Consider the following 17,034-nt stretch of genomic DNA (forward strand, 5'->3'; position numbering starts at 1 on the left):
ATAAACTGTAGACAAACGCTGCACAACACAACACAATAGTCAAAATAATGTTGGCTAAATGAGAACATACTGCCTTGAAGAACACTATTAACGCTGAATGTATGTTTGCCTAATGAGGTCCTCCATAAAGGGTAACCCTGGCATTCACACACATGAATACCCACAATGCATCATCTACCCATCACAATGAGTCGTTTTCGGTATTTAAACCTCCGTTAGGCCCGCCCCTCAATATGATTGGCTTTTCATGCTGCCAATAAGGGCGGACAATATTTGAGACTCTGATACAAAGTTAGCTAATGGCATTAGCATGACAGCAGTAATGACATTTGGCTTCAGGCTGACATGCACCCATGCACAGACAAACACACATACACACACACTCACTTATACAGACAAAGACAAACCCAGATACAAACTCACACACACACTCAACCAACACAGACACACTCACTTACACAACCGAGATACCCACCCACCCACCCCCACACACACACACACACACACACACACACACACACACACACACACACACACACACACACACACACACACACACACACACACACACACACACACACACACACACACACACACACACACAGATTAAAATAACAAACACATTTTTTCTCATCAATGTTACTTCTGAATGTGTGAACAACTTCTTTGTCGTGGTTTCAACAAACACATCAAGTCACTCTGATGAACCCCGTCAACATTCAGGCAGAGATCCAGGTTTTCCTGTTGTCTCCGACAACAAAGAGGTGAGAAGCAACAAAGACTTTGCCAAATCATTACGTCTCCCTTTGGAATTCCTACGATATGAATCGGCCTCTGTGTTACAACTTATAACAAAAGGCCGGATGAGCCTACCATTTAAAAACGTTATTAATTTTCCAATCCTCCATATTCCCACAGCTACACTTTAATTGTCAAAACAGGTGTCATCACCATGACTGCAGGACAAGCAAATAATTAGAATAGCAACATGACTCATAGATAGATTTACCGTTCCTTGCTAAACAAAGATGAATGCTAAAGGCTAAGGCTAAAGGCTAAGGCTAAATGATAAAGGCTAAGGCTAAAGCATCTTACGGAACAGCAACTCCTCTCAATAACGCCTGTGAAATAAAGTAGTTTGATATGGATAAATATGTGTTCAATTGATCCATCGTCATGTGTAGGCTTCATTCACTATGTGTTTCCTGTCTCTCAATGAACAAACTATCTCAGGCCAACAGACAGAGGTAGATCTGCCTCCTGGCTCGGAGACCATGTTGAAGCCGTCACCATTCTTTGTAGCACGCTCCAAGTTTAAAAGTGCTCCGACGCTTTCTTGGTGAATGGGCCAGAAGGCTGTGAACACTAGAAGCTTTCACTTTTTCACGTCATGTGGACGAACCCCCCCCCACAAAGATATGACCTGATGCTATCTGCTACAGTGAGCTCTTAACACTCTTAGAAATTGAGGTCTGACGGCATACAGCGATCCACAGTCTGGGAGAAAAGGGTTGTGGGTCCATTCAAAATGTTAGCCTTGAAACGTTACTGGCGTGCCTTTCAACGTGCGGTGGCGTTGGTAGTGTGACGTATTTTGTATTTTGAAGCACAAAGCTAGAATACAGGATGCTAGCAAAGAATAAACGCAAGATGCTAACATTCAGGGAATATCCTGCAGTTTCCTGCTTATTAAAAACATAAATTAAGGAAAGGGTTAGGCCTAACCCTAACCCTACAGTTAAGATAGTAGGATATAGTATATCCATAAAATGCAGATGCACCTTTAGATTAGATGAGCAACAAACAGCAAATGCACCAAATTATCTAATGTGAAGATACTTAAAGTAGTAATATCGAAGATTTGGCGAAATGCATGGCAATAAACAGTAATTGTGAGTGTGCTTTTGTACCTGACCTCCCAGAGATTGCGGATTGAACAGCGGATCGACAGGGACACCAAAAACGATCCGGGTGATTCGATCATGACTTTCCTGGCTTCACTAAAACATCTGTTACCAATAGAATCACTTTGTTGTTCCGATTCCACCAAAGAGCATTTAGCGTAAGCGCACCACGAATGTTCACAACAGCATTAGCACTTTGGTCCCTTCGCAATCAATACGCCAAAGTGCTACGGCTATGTTTACCTTTCTAATGAGGGGCCCTTGGGCCAAATGCTCTTTGGCTTAATGATCTCAAGAAAGACATTTTGCAGGAATACATATATATAGGCCTATATACTGTATATATATTTTTTTAATATATATATATTATTGTATCAGGTAACATCATTATCAGCCACGGCGAGCAGCAAGCTTTGATATCCGAAAGGGACGTAGCGAGCGCACATAGTGTGGAAGTGGCAAATTGTTTTGCAGGAATCTTAGTGCAAATTTTGCGTTGACACCGTTATTGACAAAACAATGCAGCCTACAGGTGTCCTTCAGACCAATCACTTTGACTGATTAATTGCTTTGTATACAATATCATGAACATAATTCCACAACAATCATCGCTTATTCAATTAACATGTTTGCAATTTTCAGCTTATGATGGAAAAATAATTATAGTTTGACTGCATTGAAATGCATGAAAATCTAATAACAGTTAAACTTGTCAGTTGACAGTTGTCCTTCCTAAGGTATTACTATGGCAACAGGGTCGGACCGGGACAGAAAAAAAGCTGTGAGAGACAGCTCTGCACCTAAATACATACATTTTAATGTAAGCGTAGGCACTGCTTTAATCCAGTCAATTTTAATGCTGTATGTGAAAAGGGGAAAAAACTTAATTTGCATTTAGTAGTGATCCACACACACACACACACACACACACACACACACACACACACACACACACACACACACACACACACACACACACACACACACACACACACACACACACACACACACACACACACACACACACACACACACACACACACACACACTACTGCCCGGAGACATCCAGACCTATCCAAACAGAACCGTGAGAAACGGTTTTCCCTCTTCATGGCCCCTGCTGATCCGGTGGCTGAAGCTCCTTCCATGAACTCCGTTTTGACAGTTTGGTTGCGTACGCACAATATTATTATCCAAATCCGAATTCAAAGGCTTTGTTTGTCTACAGTCACCATGTATAGGGAAAGTTTCAAAGTACAAGTATACAGGGGAAAACACAGGTTATGGATTGGGTCAAATATCTTTCGACTAAGCAATGTCAATATTGCATACGGTATTTCAAATTTTAATAAGCCAGTTGACTGTGGCCCAAATAAACAGTGTGAGAAAATGTCGAGGTAGGCCTTATGGATACGCCCTGAAGCGAGGGCAAGTGTACCTAACATCACACCACTAACTACACAAGTAACATCTTTAAAAGAGCTCAACTGACAATGTCATGAAACCCCAGGGGTACACAGGCATTCACGGAAACTAAACATTCACAACAATACACGCTTACCAGCAAGTCTACTTTCTTATTGACCCAAGGTTGTCACATGACTTACTATATACAGAGTATGCTTAATGAGAGCTGATGACGCAAACTCCAACCAATCACCAACGGGCAATCACCGAACCCCCTAACCAGTTTTGCCGCTGAGCCTGTGGATTTAAATCTAGGGTTTTGGTTACCACGGCGACATCACCGTGAGAGCTGACAACCACTACTTAGCCCAGCCTGAGACATTGGGAAGCTGTAATCACCAGGTAAACCGTAACAAAACGGGAAAGAAACAAAAATGGCACGTTAATTGGTTGATGGACGACTGCGTCCAGATGTTGCGTTGCCCGTGATTATTCAGGAGCGCAGAGACAAGGCCATGCGGACGAACAGAAGGAATCCTCCCCCAAGCTCTCCCCCCCCCTCCCTCCCTCTCTCTCTCTCTCTGAGAGCACTGGGATGCTTAATTACTCCTATTTTTACTCAGGTGGACGCATCTGCGCTCATGCTTGAGAAGGAAGAGTAGAAGATGGTAGAGCAGCTTCCCTCCATTGGATTGCATCCCTGGATCTGAGATGGAGGTTTGAATCCACAGCTACCCGAGGATAAGGGTGGCGGTGTGTGTTCTACGCTCAATGTATGTGCGTCACCCGTTGTCGCCTAGGAAACGACCGACAGACACAACGCCCCGTGTGTCCGTCCGTCTCGCGGAGATGGCTCATCTCCAGTGAGAACATTGTTGCATTCTAGGACCCATATCTTAAAAACGATATACAGGGCATGAACATGAGACCTCGTCAAACATAAACCTAAAGTCGCCTTTTCACAAAAGATGGTTATTAAATCACCTCCGGTTGGACGATGAAGGCCACACGGTATATAGAAAGAGTCTAGTGTTCTCTTGTTGATACTGCCGTCTGACTGCCGCTCAACACCGCTTTGCCGAGAAGCTTTCAGATGTACAATAGAAGTTCCCGGGAGCCAAGGTTATACGCTGTCTCGAGACAGACAATACTCGCGAGCAGAAGAGGCAGCACCAAGCTACTGGTGTAACCTTGGAGACGTCGGCATGGAGGAAGACAAACACCCATGCTGGCTTTGTCCTCTCAGGCAAGATGCCAGCGAGCGCCTGAACTGATTGTTTTTGCATAAAAGACGAGACCGTAAGTGTTTCAATTTGTAAACCCTGCACAGCGCCACACAAAACGTTGTTGATTCATCCGTGCTCCACACGCAAATTGTCTAAATCTAGTTTGTCTGAGGAGGAGGCCGGTGGTTTTGCACAATGCCCAGCATGCAGTGAGATAGACGCTCAGCCGGCAAATCGCCATGTTATGCACATAGCAACCAAACACGTCCAACAATCACATCAGCGGGCAGGATACAAACAGGGCCGTACCTGATGTGCTCCGGCATCCGCCCGCCGGTCCCTGGGCACCACAGTTTATGCGGGGTTTAGGACTAAGTGACCGATTTGAACCAATCAGAATCAACGTCGTGAATACACCATTCAGGGGCTGGAGGTCTGGTTTCTTGACTAACCCAAGAGCATAACATCTACATTGACATTCTATGTTTAGAGCGAAACTTCCATCCAAGAGCGAAACTTCCATCCAAATCGACTATCAATTAGTACATTTGTGGGTAGAAAGAGAAACAACGATATATCGCTGTCGGTACAGTAAGGATGTTGTACCAAGCACTAACAATCACTAGGTTAACCCATTCCCCGTACACAACAAAGATAGCTAGGATAAGATACTACAAAATGTTCAGTACTATTTTTTAGTGCAAGGACGTGCAACATACAATAAGTGCGCACATTAAGTGCCGTGACGTACAACATACAATAAGTGCCTAAAAGGGGTATGGGGAGGTAAGGGAGGAAGCTTTGCAGAGGCTAAATGAACTCTGGAAAAATTAGTCTTCTGGTTAGAAATTGAAAGAAGAAACCAAAAAGCAGGTTTGTTACATATGAAACGTTCAGTCATTTAGCAGATGCCCATATTTATCTCCTTTTGTCATGCAAGGCCAACCTTTCCCCTCCCTCTTAGTCAAATATATTCGCGTGGCAGCCACTAAGTGCCTGCAAATTTACAATTCTGACAGGGGAGCGACGTGAGCTTCTCTCTGCCCTTTTAACCGATAGCATCTCTGGCCTTGCAGCCTCCACTTTATCTCCGACTTGTTCTGCTGTCATTAGACACTTCCTTTGTCCCCCCCCTCCTCCCCCCCCCCCCCCCTGCAGAGAGCTCACACTCTGTCTTGTGAAAGTCACATCCCAGAGTAACGATCGCTAAAGGCTTAGTTATGGTTCCACTTCGACACAACGCAAGGGGGTTTACAGACCCATTACGTCCTTGCGGATTCTCCTTGCGTCCATCGCAAGGGCCTGACGTGCGCCTCCCAAGAATTGCAACCTTGCGTTGAGGCGGCGCAGCAGCAAGGGCTGTGATTGGCCGCTCACTAAAACCTGACGCAGAACCACAACAGGTTCACGACTGTGTCGAAGCGTCTGTGTTGTCATTGCGTTGTGTCGGCGTGGAACCATAACTGAGCCTTTAGGAACCGCTGTGAGCACACTGGAAGCAGAAGGACGCAGAGTGGAGATGCATCATCCAGTCACGTGGCTGATGTGACGGGGAGACATGGTTAACGCTCAGCGAGGCGGACAGGTAGAAACCCCTGGTGGCTATTAACCTGGTTTAGCAGCGCCGTCAAGTGTACAATGGGGAGGTCTCTGAGGAATGGGGGCAGAAGGAGGAGGAGGAGGAGGAGAAGATTAAGATAGAGGAGGAGGAGGAAGAGAAGATTAAGAATTCGGTGAGAAGAAAATAAGAAGAAGAAGAAAAAGAATTAGAATAGGAAAATTAAGAAGAAGAAGAAGAAGAAGAAAAAGAATTAGAATAGGAAAATTAAGAAGAAGAAGAAGAAGAAGAAGAAGAAGAAGAAGAAGAAGAAGAAGAAGAAGAAAGAAAAAGACACTTTGATAGGTCTCATCAAAATGAGCTTAGCTTTGGCCCTGGAAGTTTGATTTGAGATCTAATCCACGAGTGCAGGGATGTAGGTCAGGAGGCCTGGCTGTGTGCCGCTCTCTGGAACAACTTTTCAGCCTTGTGCTACAAAAGGTTTTGATCTGTAAGCATGATCCCTGTCTGGCTGCTGTTGGAGGACACAGACCCTGTTTAAGACCTTTTTCTGAAGTGGGAGTTTGTTAAACCTTTAAGATTCAGAGACCTACTGTCTGAACAGTTTATCACATTTGTTTAATTGTACTCACGGTTGAGGACTTCCCCAAGACGCCTTCCTGATTGGTAGGTCTCCTAGTCCCATTTCCGGTTTATTCCAGCGGTACTTCCAAAGTGGGTCTGTTTCATTTTTCTTCTTTTCTCTTTTCTCTTCTGGTCACGTGATCAGAAACGGAAAAACGGTCAGTGTTGAGAGAACAAAATGCTCCGTGAGTCCTCGTTAGGTAGTGGGTTGAGTTTGGGCATAGCCATACAAAATAAAATGAATTAAAAATTAAAAAAACTCACTCACTTCTAAAGACCTGAGTGAATCAAACTGGGCAGCGAGATTAGCGTTATGTTTAAAAAACAAATTGTTATTTCAGTTTTTTTTTCTTTTACATCCCAAACAACACGATCACAACAACAAACAGCAGGCGGTTCAGGGGGTATCTCCATATCGATTTGCGCAGTGTTATCCAATTCAGTAAACATACGACTAAAAACACGAAAGAATACGAAAATAAGCCGTCGGGGCTGATCGCCATGTGGTTCTCTCTATCTACAGAGGCATATGTACAGGAGGGGCCAGCGGCTCCGTGAGGGGAGCGGGGAAGGCCCTCTCTCGGATGCCAGTCATCCAGTGCGGAAAGCGGAAAGCGCGTAAAGTAATCATCCAGAGTCTCAATCATCAGTGCACTCTCTCTCTCCCTCTAACACTTTATAAACGTCCTACTAATGCCGTTAACTTTGAACATAACTCTGATTTGTTATATAATGCAAAATAGCATAAAAGCATAAAAAAATAACTGAACTTCTGCGGTTTAAGGGGTGATGTGCAGTGCATGCTATGTTGTTTAAATGTTATGTTTTTAGTTTAATAATATGGGCCCTAAGGATATTTCTTAATGGATCCTATAGAAACTTGGGGGTATAATGTTCACCGGAGTTTGGGATGGCAATGGTTTTCATTTGTGCGTATTTTACGCAGTCAATGAATCCCTTTCCAGGATTACAAAGTGTGGATCCTTGGCTCGTACAGCACCCTAGTAAACAGGCCTTTCAGCACACTAACAGCGTCTCAGTCACAACCACAGCAGAACGTCTCAAACACTACAGGTCCATGTCCCTGGTGTTCAGGCAGAACGCGTAAAGGGAGCGCTTGATGGCCATTCCGCGGCTCCCCTTCGCGTCCTTCGCCTTATCCGCACCGCCTCCCTCGTCGTTGTGCTCCACGTCCTCTGACTTGGTGGAGGACTTGCTACCGCGGCGCTTCGCCTCGGGGCTCGCGTGGTCGGGGTTGGGCGGGTCGTCCTTCAGCGACGACTGGTCCTGGTCCGTCTCGCGGTGGTAGAAGTAGTTGAAGTTGGACACGATGACCGGCACGGGCAGCGCGATGGTCAGCACCCCGGCGATGGCACACAACGAGCCCACGATCTTGCCCCCCACGGTCACTGGCCTCATGTCGCCGTAGCCCACCGTCGTCATGGTGACCACGGCCCACCAGAACGCGTCAGGGATGCTGGAGAAGTGCGACTCGGGCTCGTCCGCCTCGGCGAAGAACACGGCGCTCGAGAAGAGGATGACGCCGATGAACAGGAAGAAGATGAGCAGGCCCAGCTCGCGCATGCTGGCCTTGAGGGTCTGACCCAGGATCTGGAGCCCCTTGGAGTGGCGCGAGAGTTTGAAGATCCTGAAGACCCTCACCAGGCGGATGACGCGCAGGATGGCCAGCGACATGGCCTGCTGGCCGTTCTGCTGGTGCTCCTGCCCCCCCTGCTGCTCCGCGAGCTCCGTGCCCACGGTGATGAAGTAGGGCAGGATGGACATGATGTCGATGATGTTCATCACCGTCTTGGAGAATTCGGACTTGCTGGGGCACGCGAAGAAGCGCACGAACAGCTCGAAGGTGAACCAGATCACGCACGTGGTCTCCACAATGAAGAAGGGGTCCGTGAAGGTGAGCGAGGGACGCGGGGCGCCGCCGGTGCTGTTGCTGTTGTTGTCAAGGCGACCCGTCACCTGGAGCTCGCGCTCGTCCCGGAACTCGGGGAGCGTCTCCAAGCAGAAGGTGATAATGGAGATGGTGATGACCAGCACGGACACGATGGCGATGCCCCGCGCGGGGCTGGAGCTCTCCGGGTACTCGAAGATGAGCCACACCTGCTTCTGGAACTCGTTCTGGGGCAGCGGCTTCTCCTCCTCCTTGATGAAGCCCTCGTCTTCGCGGAACCGCTCCATGGCCTCCTCTCCGAGCTGGTAGAAGCGGATCTCGTCCGCGAAAACGTCGATGGACACGTTGACGGGCCGCCGGATCTTCCCGCCCGACTGGTAGAAGTAGAGGATCCCGTCGAAGCTGGGCCGGTTGCGGTCGAAGAAGTACTCGTTGCGCAGCGGGTCGAAGTACTTGATGCGCTTGGCGGGGTCCCCGAGTACAGTGTCCGGGAACTGGTTCAGGGTGCCCAACTGCGTCTCGTAGCGTAGCCCCGCGATGTTGATGAGCACGCGCTCCGTGTTGCACTCCGTGTCCCGGTCCACGTTGTCCAGCTCCAGCGTGTCCTCGTCGAACAGGTGCGGACTGTGGTCCGCGCGTAAAAGCGCATCCATGGAGCCCTCGCTGCAGCCGAACGTGTTGTTCATGTCGTTGATTCGCCACGAGCCTCGCCGGGCAGGTGGATGAAGTCCACCACCACCACCACCAAAACCTCCACCACCACCGCAGCCGCTGAGGGTGTTCAGCTCCTTGCCGTAGTCCTCTCCGAGTCCCGTCTGCACGAAAGGGGGTTGGGGTTGGTGATGATCCAGCGCGTTCCGGCAGGCTTCGTCGGCATTGCCCCCCGCCGCGGTCCGCTTGGCACCGCCGTTCTCAAAGCTCACCAAGGCTATCTCCATGGTCCCCTCGGAGCCATCAAAAACCCGAATGCATCGGGGGGCGGGCGTAAAACCACTTGTTGCGAAAAGTGGTTGCGAAAAAATCAGTATCCAATCACGCGATCAATCAATTAGGGGGGAAATCTAGTAGAAAGCCAGCAAAGGCGGGAATAGTTTCAGGGCTGCTGGACGTCGCGAGGTTCCCATCACAGCGCGCGGGGAACGGGAGGCTGTGTGGGTCCTACACGCTTAAGACGCGCAGAGCTTTTCCCTCCCGTCTGGACAAAGTAAATATGAGCACGAGAGGCGCGAGGACCCGGATGGGAGAGTAACGTTCTGACTGACGTCAACGTGCCAACGTACGACCGCCGAGCCGTCGGGGTGGTCTCCGAATGTGAGCAAGAGTCATGCTAGAGAGTGTGTGTGTTTGGGGAGGGGGGGGGGGGGGAGAGAGAGAGAGAGAGAGAAAGAGAGAGAGAAAGAGAAAGAGAGAAAGAGAGAAAGAGAGATAGATGTGTGTGTGTGTGTGTGTGTGTGTGTGTGTGTGTGTGTGTGTGTGTGTGTGTGTGTGTGTGTGTGTGTGTGTGTGTGTGTGTGTGTGTGTGTGTGTGTGTGTGTGTGTTCGGTTCTGAAAGTTGGTTTTTTGTCTTTGCCTGTGTAGCGCCGATGAAGTCCTTCAAGCTGCTCTATATCATAGATTCAGTGAATAAATTATAATATGATAATAATAATAATAATAATAATAATAATAAAGTTTGTTTTATATGTTATTACATATAAAACAACTGAAGGTTGTTACGGGGTTATTCACGTGGCCCCCATGATCATAACGACACTTAACCATATGATTGAGGAATATAGAGTGAGGATGTTTAATTAGGCTATATATTATACAATATGCTTATATTATAGCTATAAGAAAGGAAATCTGTGCTGTGTTATCATAATAATAATAATACTTATTATTATTATTTGTGCTTCAAATTAAAATATTATCCTAGAAATAGAAAAACAACTGGACAACAAACTGGAGTGATGGTGTCTTCTCCAGTCCAAAGCAATATGTAGAGATAAGGGAGAGGATTCAGACACGCACACACACACACACACACACGCACACTCAAGCATACACATGCACACACACTCACACGCACACACATACACACACACACACACACTTACGCACTCACACATACAGGGTCAAAGGGTCAATAGATTCCTGCTTTACAAGTCAGGGTCGCAGGTGACATCTCTGCTAATCTCCCTGCAATCTTTATCAAGGAACTATATCAGGGAAGACATATATGAATGGCTCTGATATTATGGAATGTTGGTTTGGGTTTATGGGGATTTGTATTGCGGCGTTGAAATTATTTTCCAGCAAATTTCCTCCCCTCTGAAACCGATTAATTTGGTCACTTGGTGATTTGAATGATTTAATATTAATAAGACACTCGCTGGCTATTGCCAGTCTATACATAATTAAATATAATTGTTTTTTGATTTAAGAAGGACATAACGTTCTTTTTCATCACTTTTCCTCCACTCAAAAACACAAAGATTATTTTAATGAACTTGGCGATTGATATGAATAATTGAGCCAGTGGGCTAGCTGATAGCGATGCTAGTCCAGCCCTCGGAGTCTTGATTCACAGCTTCAGACTTGTTTCTATCCTATGTCGTCAATAGAACCAAAGGATCGCCAATTCACCCTCCGTTCAATCACGTCCTCCTCACAAAATCCACATCAGAAACTAGGCCAAGCCTGTTTTGATATGCGACCCCTCTTTTAAGAACAACAGCTTACACAGATTACCGCCTCACATATGATACAATGTTTTAATATATCGGTTCTACGTTTGACAGAGGGTTATCAACAAGTGATGCTGCTCAATTTCTTGTGTGATTGCAATTTTTGGATAATGATGTACTATGGGAAGGTTGGTCAAATCAGAATTTAGATCAATATCTAAAGTATCCATAAATGTTTCAAATCAACACCGTGTAGACATGCCAATTTAGAAAAACAGTTATTAAAATCGAGTTTTCTTCAGCATAACATCTCCGTTTCAAAACAGGAAACAAGGCGTAGCTCCGCCCCCTCCCATTTCCGGTGTCCTGCCCAGGCTCCGTCCCGCCTAGCCCCAGTACTGCTTTAATACAGCGGGACTGCTGGCTCCTAGATTATGGGATGGTTAATCTCGTATTGGTGGGTGTTCCCCCAAAATGAAAGCCCCATTATACCCACAGAGGGAGGGGGCTCTAATCCGACCTGCGGTGGATTGGGATCAGATTAAACACACTCTGCCCACCATGGGACGTGGTGATGGGCGACTCTAAACCAGTCGACTCCACCGCTGAGGAATCATCTCTTAATTCCAAACGGTGTCCAGACACAAAATAGATTTTTTGTTATTGGACGAATGACGTCATTGACGGTTGGTCAGACCAGAGCCCAGTTAAACCAATCATCGGCCATTACGACTGGCCAAAGATAAGCACTTAAAGGTGAAGTATGTGGAATTAAAGGGCGCTGAGTGAAGGTATCCTTAAAGGCCTAAATATTTTTCAGTGCCTTAACCTGGGGGAAACGAGTGAAGGTATCAGAGGCGTATATCTTTTTCAGTGCTATAAACTGGGGGGGGAGTCTAGTGAAAGTATCGAGGCCTATATCTTTTTCAGTATCTTCCTCAGTCACACTCACATCGCTAGACTCCCCGCAGTTTAAAGCGCCGAAAAAGATATAGGCCTCCTTATCGGAGGGCCTATATCTTTTCCGTGCTTTAAAGCGGGTGGGCGTCGACACACAACCAAACCACACAAAAAGGAGCACATACTTCTAAACCACCTAAGTATACACCATCAGCTGTTCTTCCCGGTCGCACGCCGCCACCCTTTCACCCCCTCCCTGAGATTCACCAGGCGGTACGCGCTGATACAAAATCTCCACCGGGTACTGGGGATGAATCACCCGTTCACTCCCCCTACCTCACCCCCCCCCCCCCCCCCCCCCCCCCCCCGCGAACCACCTCAGGATGCCAAAGATAGGGGCCTCTGCGTTCCCTAAAGAAATCACAGGAGGTAGTCTCTCTCTCTCTCTCTCTCTCTCTCTCTCTCTCTCTCTCTCTCTCTCTCTCTCTCTCTCTCTCTCTCTCTCTCTCTCTCTCTCTCTCTCTCTCTCTCTCTCTCTCTCTCTCTCTCTCTCTCTCTCTCCTCTCTCTCTCCTCTCTCCTCTCTCTCTCTCTCTCTCTCTCATATTGTGTGAGCTCACGTTCCTCAGGGTTCCCTCTCCGGCCCCCCAACCGGTCGTTACGTAACCATGTAGACTTTCAAGAGGTCATGTGCTTCCAGGAGGGGGGTCTGGGGTGGGGGTGGGGGGGGGGGGGGGGGGGGGGCACGGACAGGTGCGCTCGTCATGCTGCTTTAACTGCATCACGCCCGCCAAAATAAAAGCGCGTCTCCCCCCCCCGGCCCAAAGTAGGGTACAATCACACTTGACACGCCATTAGGAGCAAGAGAAAAGCTAATGTGCGTGTGGCGCCCGAGGTGAGGGTGTAAATAGATCGACCTTAGAGGGGGGAGGGAGACGGGAGACGAAAGGGGGGGAGAGAAATGTGAAGACAGAGGGGGAGAGACAAAGAGAAGGAGGCAGGGAGGAATGAAGAGATAGGGAGCGAAAGAGAGAGAGATGTAGGGGGATAAAGCTAAGATAAAGAGAGACAGAGGGAGAGAGATATAGAATTAAAGAGAGGGAAAGAGGGTTATGGAAATTAAGGGAGAAATAGAGCGAGAGAGAGATAGAGAAACAAAGAGAGACAGCGAGAGAGAGGAAGTGAAGAGACAGCTCTTAAAATAAGAGGGATAATATCATGGAGGGGGAATCCAACCTTTGCCTAAAAAGGAAGAAAATAAAATAAAATTCATGACTTCAGCAGCAGCTGCTACTGGCACACGCGTGTTAAGCTGCACACGCAACTCAACGCTAACACAGGCAGCTCAACGCTAACACATGAAGCTCAATGTTAACACATGAAGCTCAACGCAAACACAATGCTAACACATGCAACACAACGCTAACACAATGCAAACACAGGCAACTCAACGCTAAATCAGGCAACTCAACGCTAACATAAAGCTAACACATGCAACTCAACGCTAACACATAGCGCTGGTAGCCGTTGCCCCTTCCCAGCACAACACAACACAACGCTAACATATAGCGCTGGTAGCTAGCTGGAACCCCTTCCCAACACAATCCAGCACAACGCTAACACGTAGCGCTGCTAGCTAGCCGTAGACCCTTCCCAACACAACGCCAAACAACGCTAACACGTAGCGCTGGTAGCTTCAGCCCCTTCCCAACACAAAACAACCCTTCCAACAGAACATAACCAACACAACGCTAACACATAGCGCTGCTAGCTAGCCATATCCACTTTCCAACACAACACAACACAACGCTAACACATAGCGCTGGTAGCTTCAGCCCCTTCCCAACAGAACATAACACGACACAGCGCTAACACATAGCGCTGGTAGCTAGCCATATCCCCTTCCCAACACAACACAACACAACGCTAACACATAGCGCTGGTAGCTTCAGCCCCTTCCCAACAGAACATAACACGACACAGCGCTAACACATAGCGCTGGTAGCTAGCCATATCCCCTTCCAACACAACACAACACAACGTTAACACATAGCGCTGGTAGCTTCAGCCCCTTCCCAACAGAACATAACACGACACAGCGCTAACACATAGCGCTGGTAGCTAGCCATATCCCCTTCCCAACACAACACAACACAACACATAGCGCTGGTAGCTTCAGCCCCTTCCCAACAGAACATAACACGACACAGCGCTAACACATAGCGCTGGTAGCTAGCCATATCCCCTTCCCAACACAACACAACGCAGCGCTCCTAGCCTTAGCGGGACAGCGTAGCGTTACATAATCGTATGGAGCGTGCACCCGGGCCGGACTTCCACAAGAGCGGCTCCACACACTGCGGCCCCGTTCTGAGGCCCCTCTACTGTCCTCGTGTCGCGGTCGTCGTGGTCGTTGTCGTGCTACGTGAACCACATGAGCCGTCACATGACCTGTGTAAAGTGATGGAGCGGGGATGAGGACCTGCTGGAGGCCACGACGATGCTTAGTGCTGCATTGGATCCAGAGTTTTTATTAACATGAGTGATTCTGTGTCGGGCCCTGAGAAGGGCACACACTCACACACACACACACACACACAGGCACGGGCGCGCACATACACACACACACACACACGTACTTGCAGATATGCACGAATGCACGCAGACACACACCCATGCACACGCACACACGCACACACTGTGTTCATATGCGCACGTTGCGCAGCCCTGCATGTGCAAACAACCAGGTGTTTGATGGACACACACACACACACACACACACACAAACATAAACACACACACACAAACAGCTATACAATCAAACAAAAGCCGCATATGTACGCCTCCAGACATGCACACAAAAACAGACAAACAAAATGATACACACACACGGACACACAAAACATCCACCCACACACACACAAACATAAGTGCAGAAACACACACATCTGGAGTGATGGACACTAGACATTATGAGAGAGGGAGAGAGAGAGAGAGAGAGAGAGAGAGAGAGAGAGAGAGAGAGAGAGAGAGAGAGAACGAGCGAGAGAGCGAGAGCCATAAAGAGCGAGAGAGAGCAAGCCATAGAGCACGAGAGAGCAAGAGAGAGAGTGAGAGAGATAGAGAGTGAGAGAGAGAGACACAGAGACACTGAGTGAGCGCAATCACAAAAGAAAAGGTGACCTATTTGGAAAAAGGTCTCAGTCTTGGTCCCTCTGGGTGGATTAGCGAAACAAAGCAGGCCTCCTGTTTTTTATCCTCCCTGCTCGTCCAATGGGCCGGGGCCTTTCATGGAGATAAGGACCGGCTCTCCGCGCCCCGGGTACGGGGCGTCGTCACACTGGGGACAGAGGACGGCGTAACTCAGTCAGTGTAATGGCCGCCGGCCGTTTCTTTGTGATTTCCCACACCAGATAATTCCATTAGGATGCTTGTCTTTTGTGCTCTTTAAAGTGTGTTTTTTTTTTTAAGGTGCAGGGTATCTGAAATAGCTCAGTGTAAAGCTGTGTGTGGCTCCAGGGAGGGCGATGGGACCGATTTAACATTCCAGAAAGAAAAGTCAATGTTTTGTTGGAATTCATCACCGGAGGGTCTGTACGCCCTTATTTGGGGGACCGCTGCCACGAATGGAATTGAAGATCATTCTTTGACTGCTCATGTTGATATTCTAAATATTGGTTAGAAAAGCTCATGCGATTGAAGAGTGAGGGGTTAATATCTTTGGGGCCCCAGTGAGGCCCCTACCTCCCAGTACTTCTACTGGTGGCTGTCTCTATAGAGCTAGCTAGCTGGTGGAGGTCAGCTCTTAGCTAGCGATCTTTGTTGCATACGGGGGAATGGGTTAACCTAGCAATTGTTAGTGCTTGGCACTTGGTTCTATGAACATCCTTACTGTACCGACAGCGACATATTGTTGTTTCTCTTTCTTCTGTCAAACGTACTGATTGGAACTCGCTTTGGATAAAAGCATCTGCTAAATGCCCTGAATGTAAATGGCGATGTAAATGGTTCGGGTTGGCATGGAGCACGTGAGAGGGTGAAGGGACTGTCTGTCTGTCTCTTTGTGTGTTTGCGTGTGTGGGTCTGTGCTCATAGACACGGTGGATATCAACCAGTAACGCACGTTCTACTGTGTCCACTATGTGATAAACAGCTGGAGCTGAGCCTTTGTAACACGTGTGTGTGTGTGTGTGTGTGTGTGTGTGTGTGTGTGTGTGTGTGTGTGTGTGTGTGTGTTGTGTGTGTGTGTGTGTGTGTGTGTGTGTGTGTGTGTGTGTGTGTGTGTGTGTGTGTGTGTGTGTGTGTACACTTGGCTGGCTTGTGTGTGTTTCTTTGTGCGTGTGTTTTGTACACGTAGGTTTGTGTGTGTGTGTGTGTGTGCATGTGCGGGCAAACGATTGTCAGCACGTGTGTGTGTTGTCTTTTTCATGTCTATGCTCCAAGGTCCTTGTCTAATTGCGAGGCTGCGGTGGGGAATCGGTTACCATAACAACAGGTAACCATAACAACAGGACACCCTAACTACAGGTAAGGACCAACAGCCACCCCTGGTGATGACTGCTGGCGAGTGAGGTGCCTCCGCGACCCGTCGTGGCAGCGGACCCCCCGAGCGGCCAGCGGTTTTGGGGGGGGGTCTTTTGTTTGAGAGCCAATAGGAAGAGGACAGCAGGTGACCTCGCTTTGGTCTTCCAATCACGGCTGAGCTCTTCACCGTGGGAGAGCAACACAACTGTATTGGAGAGTATTGGAGTAAGGTTGGCCATGTGTATGGCCACATTCACCTTATATAAGTATATATATATATATATATATATATATCCTGTCCATTGATGCACAAA

At 47.9% G+C, this 17,034-nt stretch overlaps 1 protein-coding gene across 1 annotated transcript; it reads right to left on the reverse strand.

Annotated features, from left to right (window-relative positions):
• Positions 1–6,470: 6,470 nt before the first annotated feature.
• On the reverse strand, positions 6,471–9,980 carry LOC132454953 (potassium voltage-gated channel subfamily A member 1). Its single transcript, XM_060048597.1, has one exon. It carries the CDS (start codon positions 9,564–9,566, stop codon positions 7,788–7,790), a length of 1,779 nt encoding a protein of 592 aa, XP_059904580.1. The 5' UTR covers positions 9,567–9,980; the 3' UTR covers positions 6,471–7,787.
• Between the last annotated feature and the right edge of the window lie 7,054 nt (positions 9,981–17,034).

The sequence above is a fragment of the Gadus macrocephalus genome, chromosome 4 (assembly GCF_031168955.1).
Source record: "Gadus macrocephalus chromosome 4, ASM3116895v1".
Taxonomy (NCBI): Eukaryota; Metazoa; Chordata; class Actinopteri; order Gadiformes; family Gadidae; genus Gadus; species Gadus macrocephalus.

Excerpts from the sequence above, each read along its gene's own strand:
- LOC132454953 (XM_060048597.1), bottom strand. The coding sequence starts at position 9,566 with ATGGAGATAGCCTTGGTGAGCTTTGAGAACGGCGGTGCCAAGCGGACC.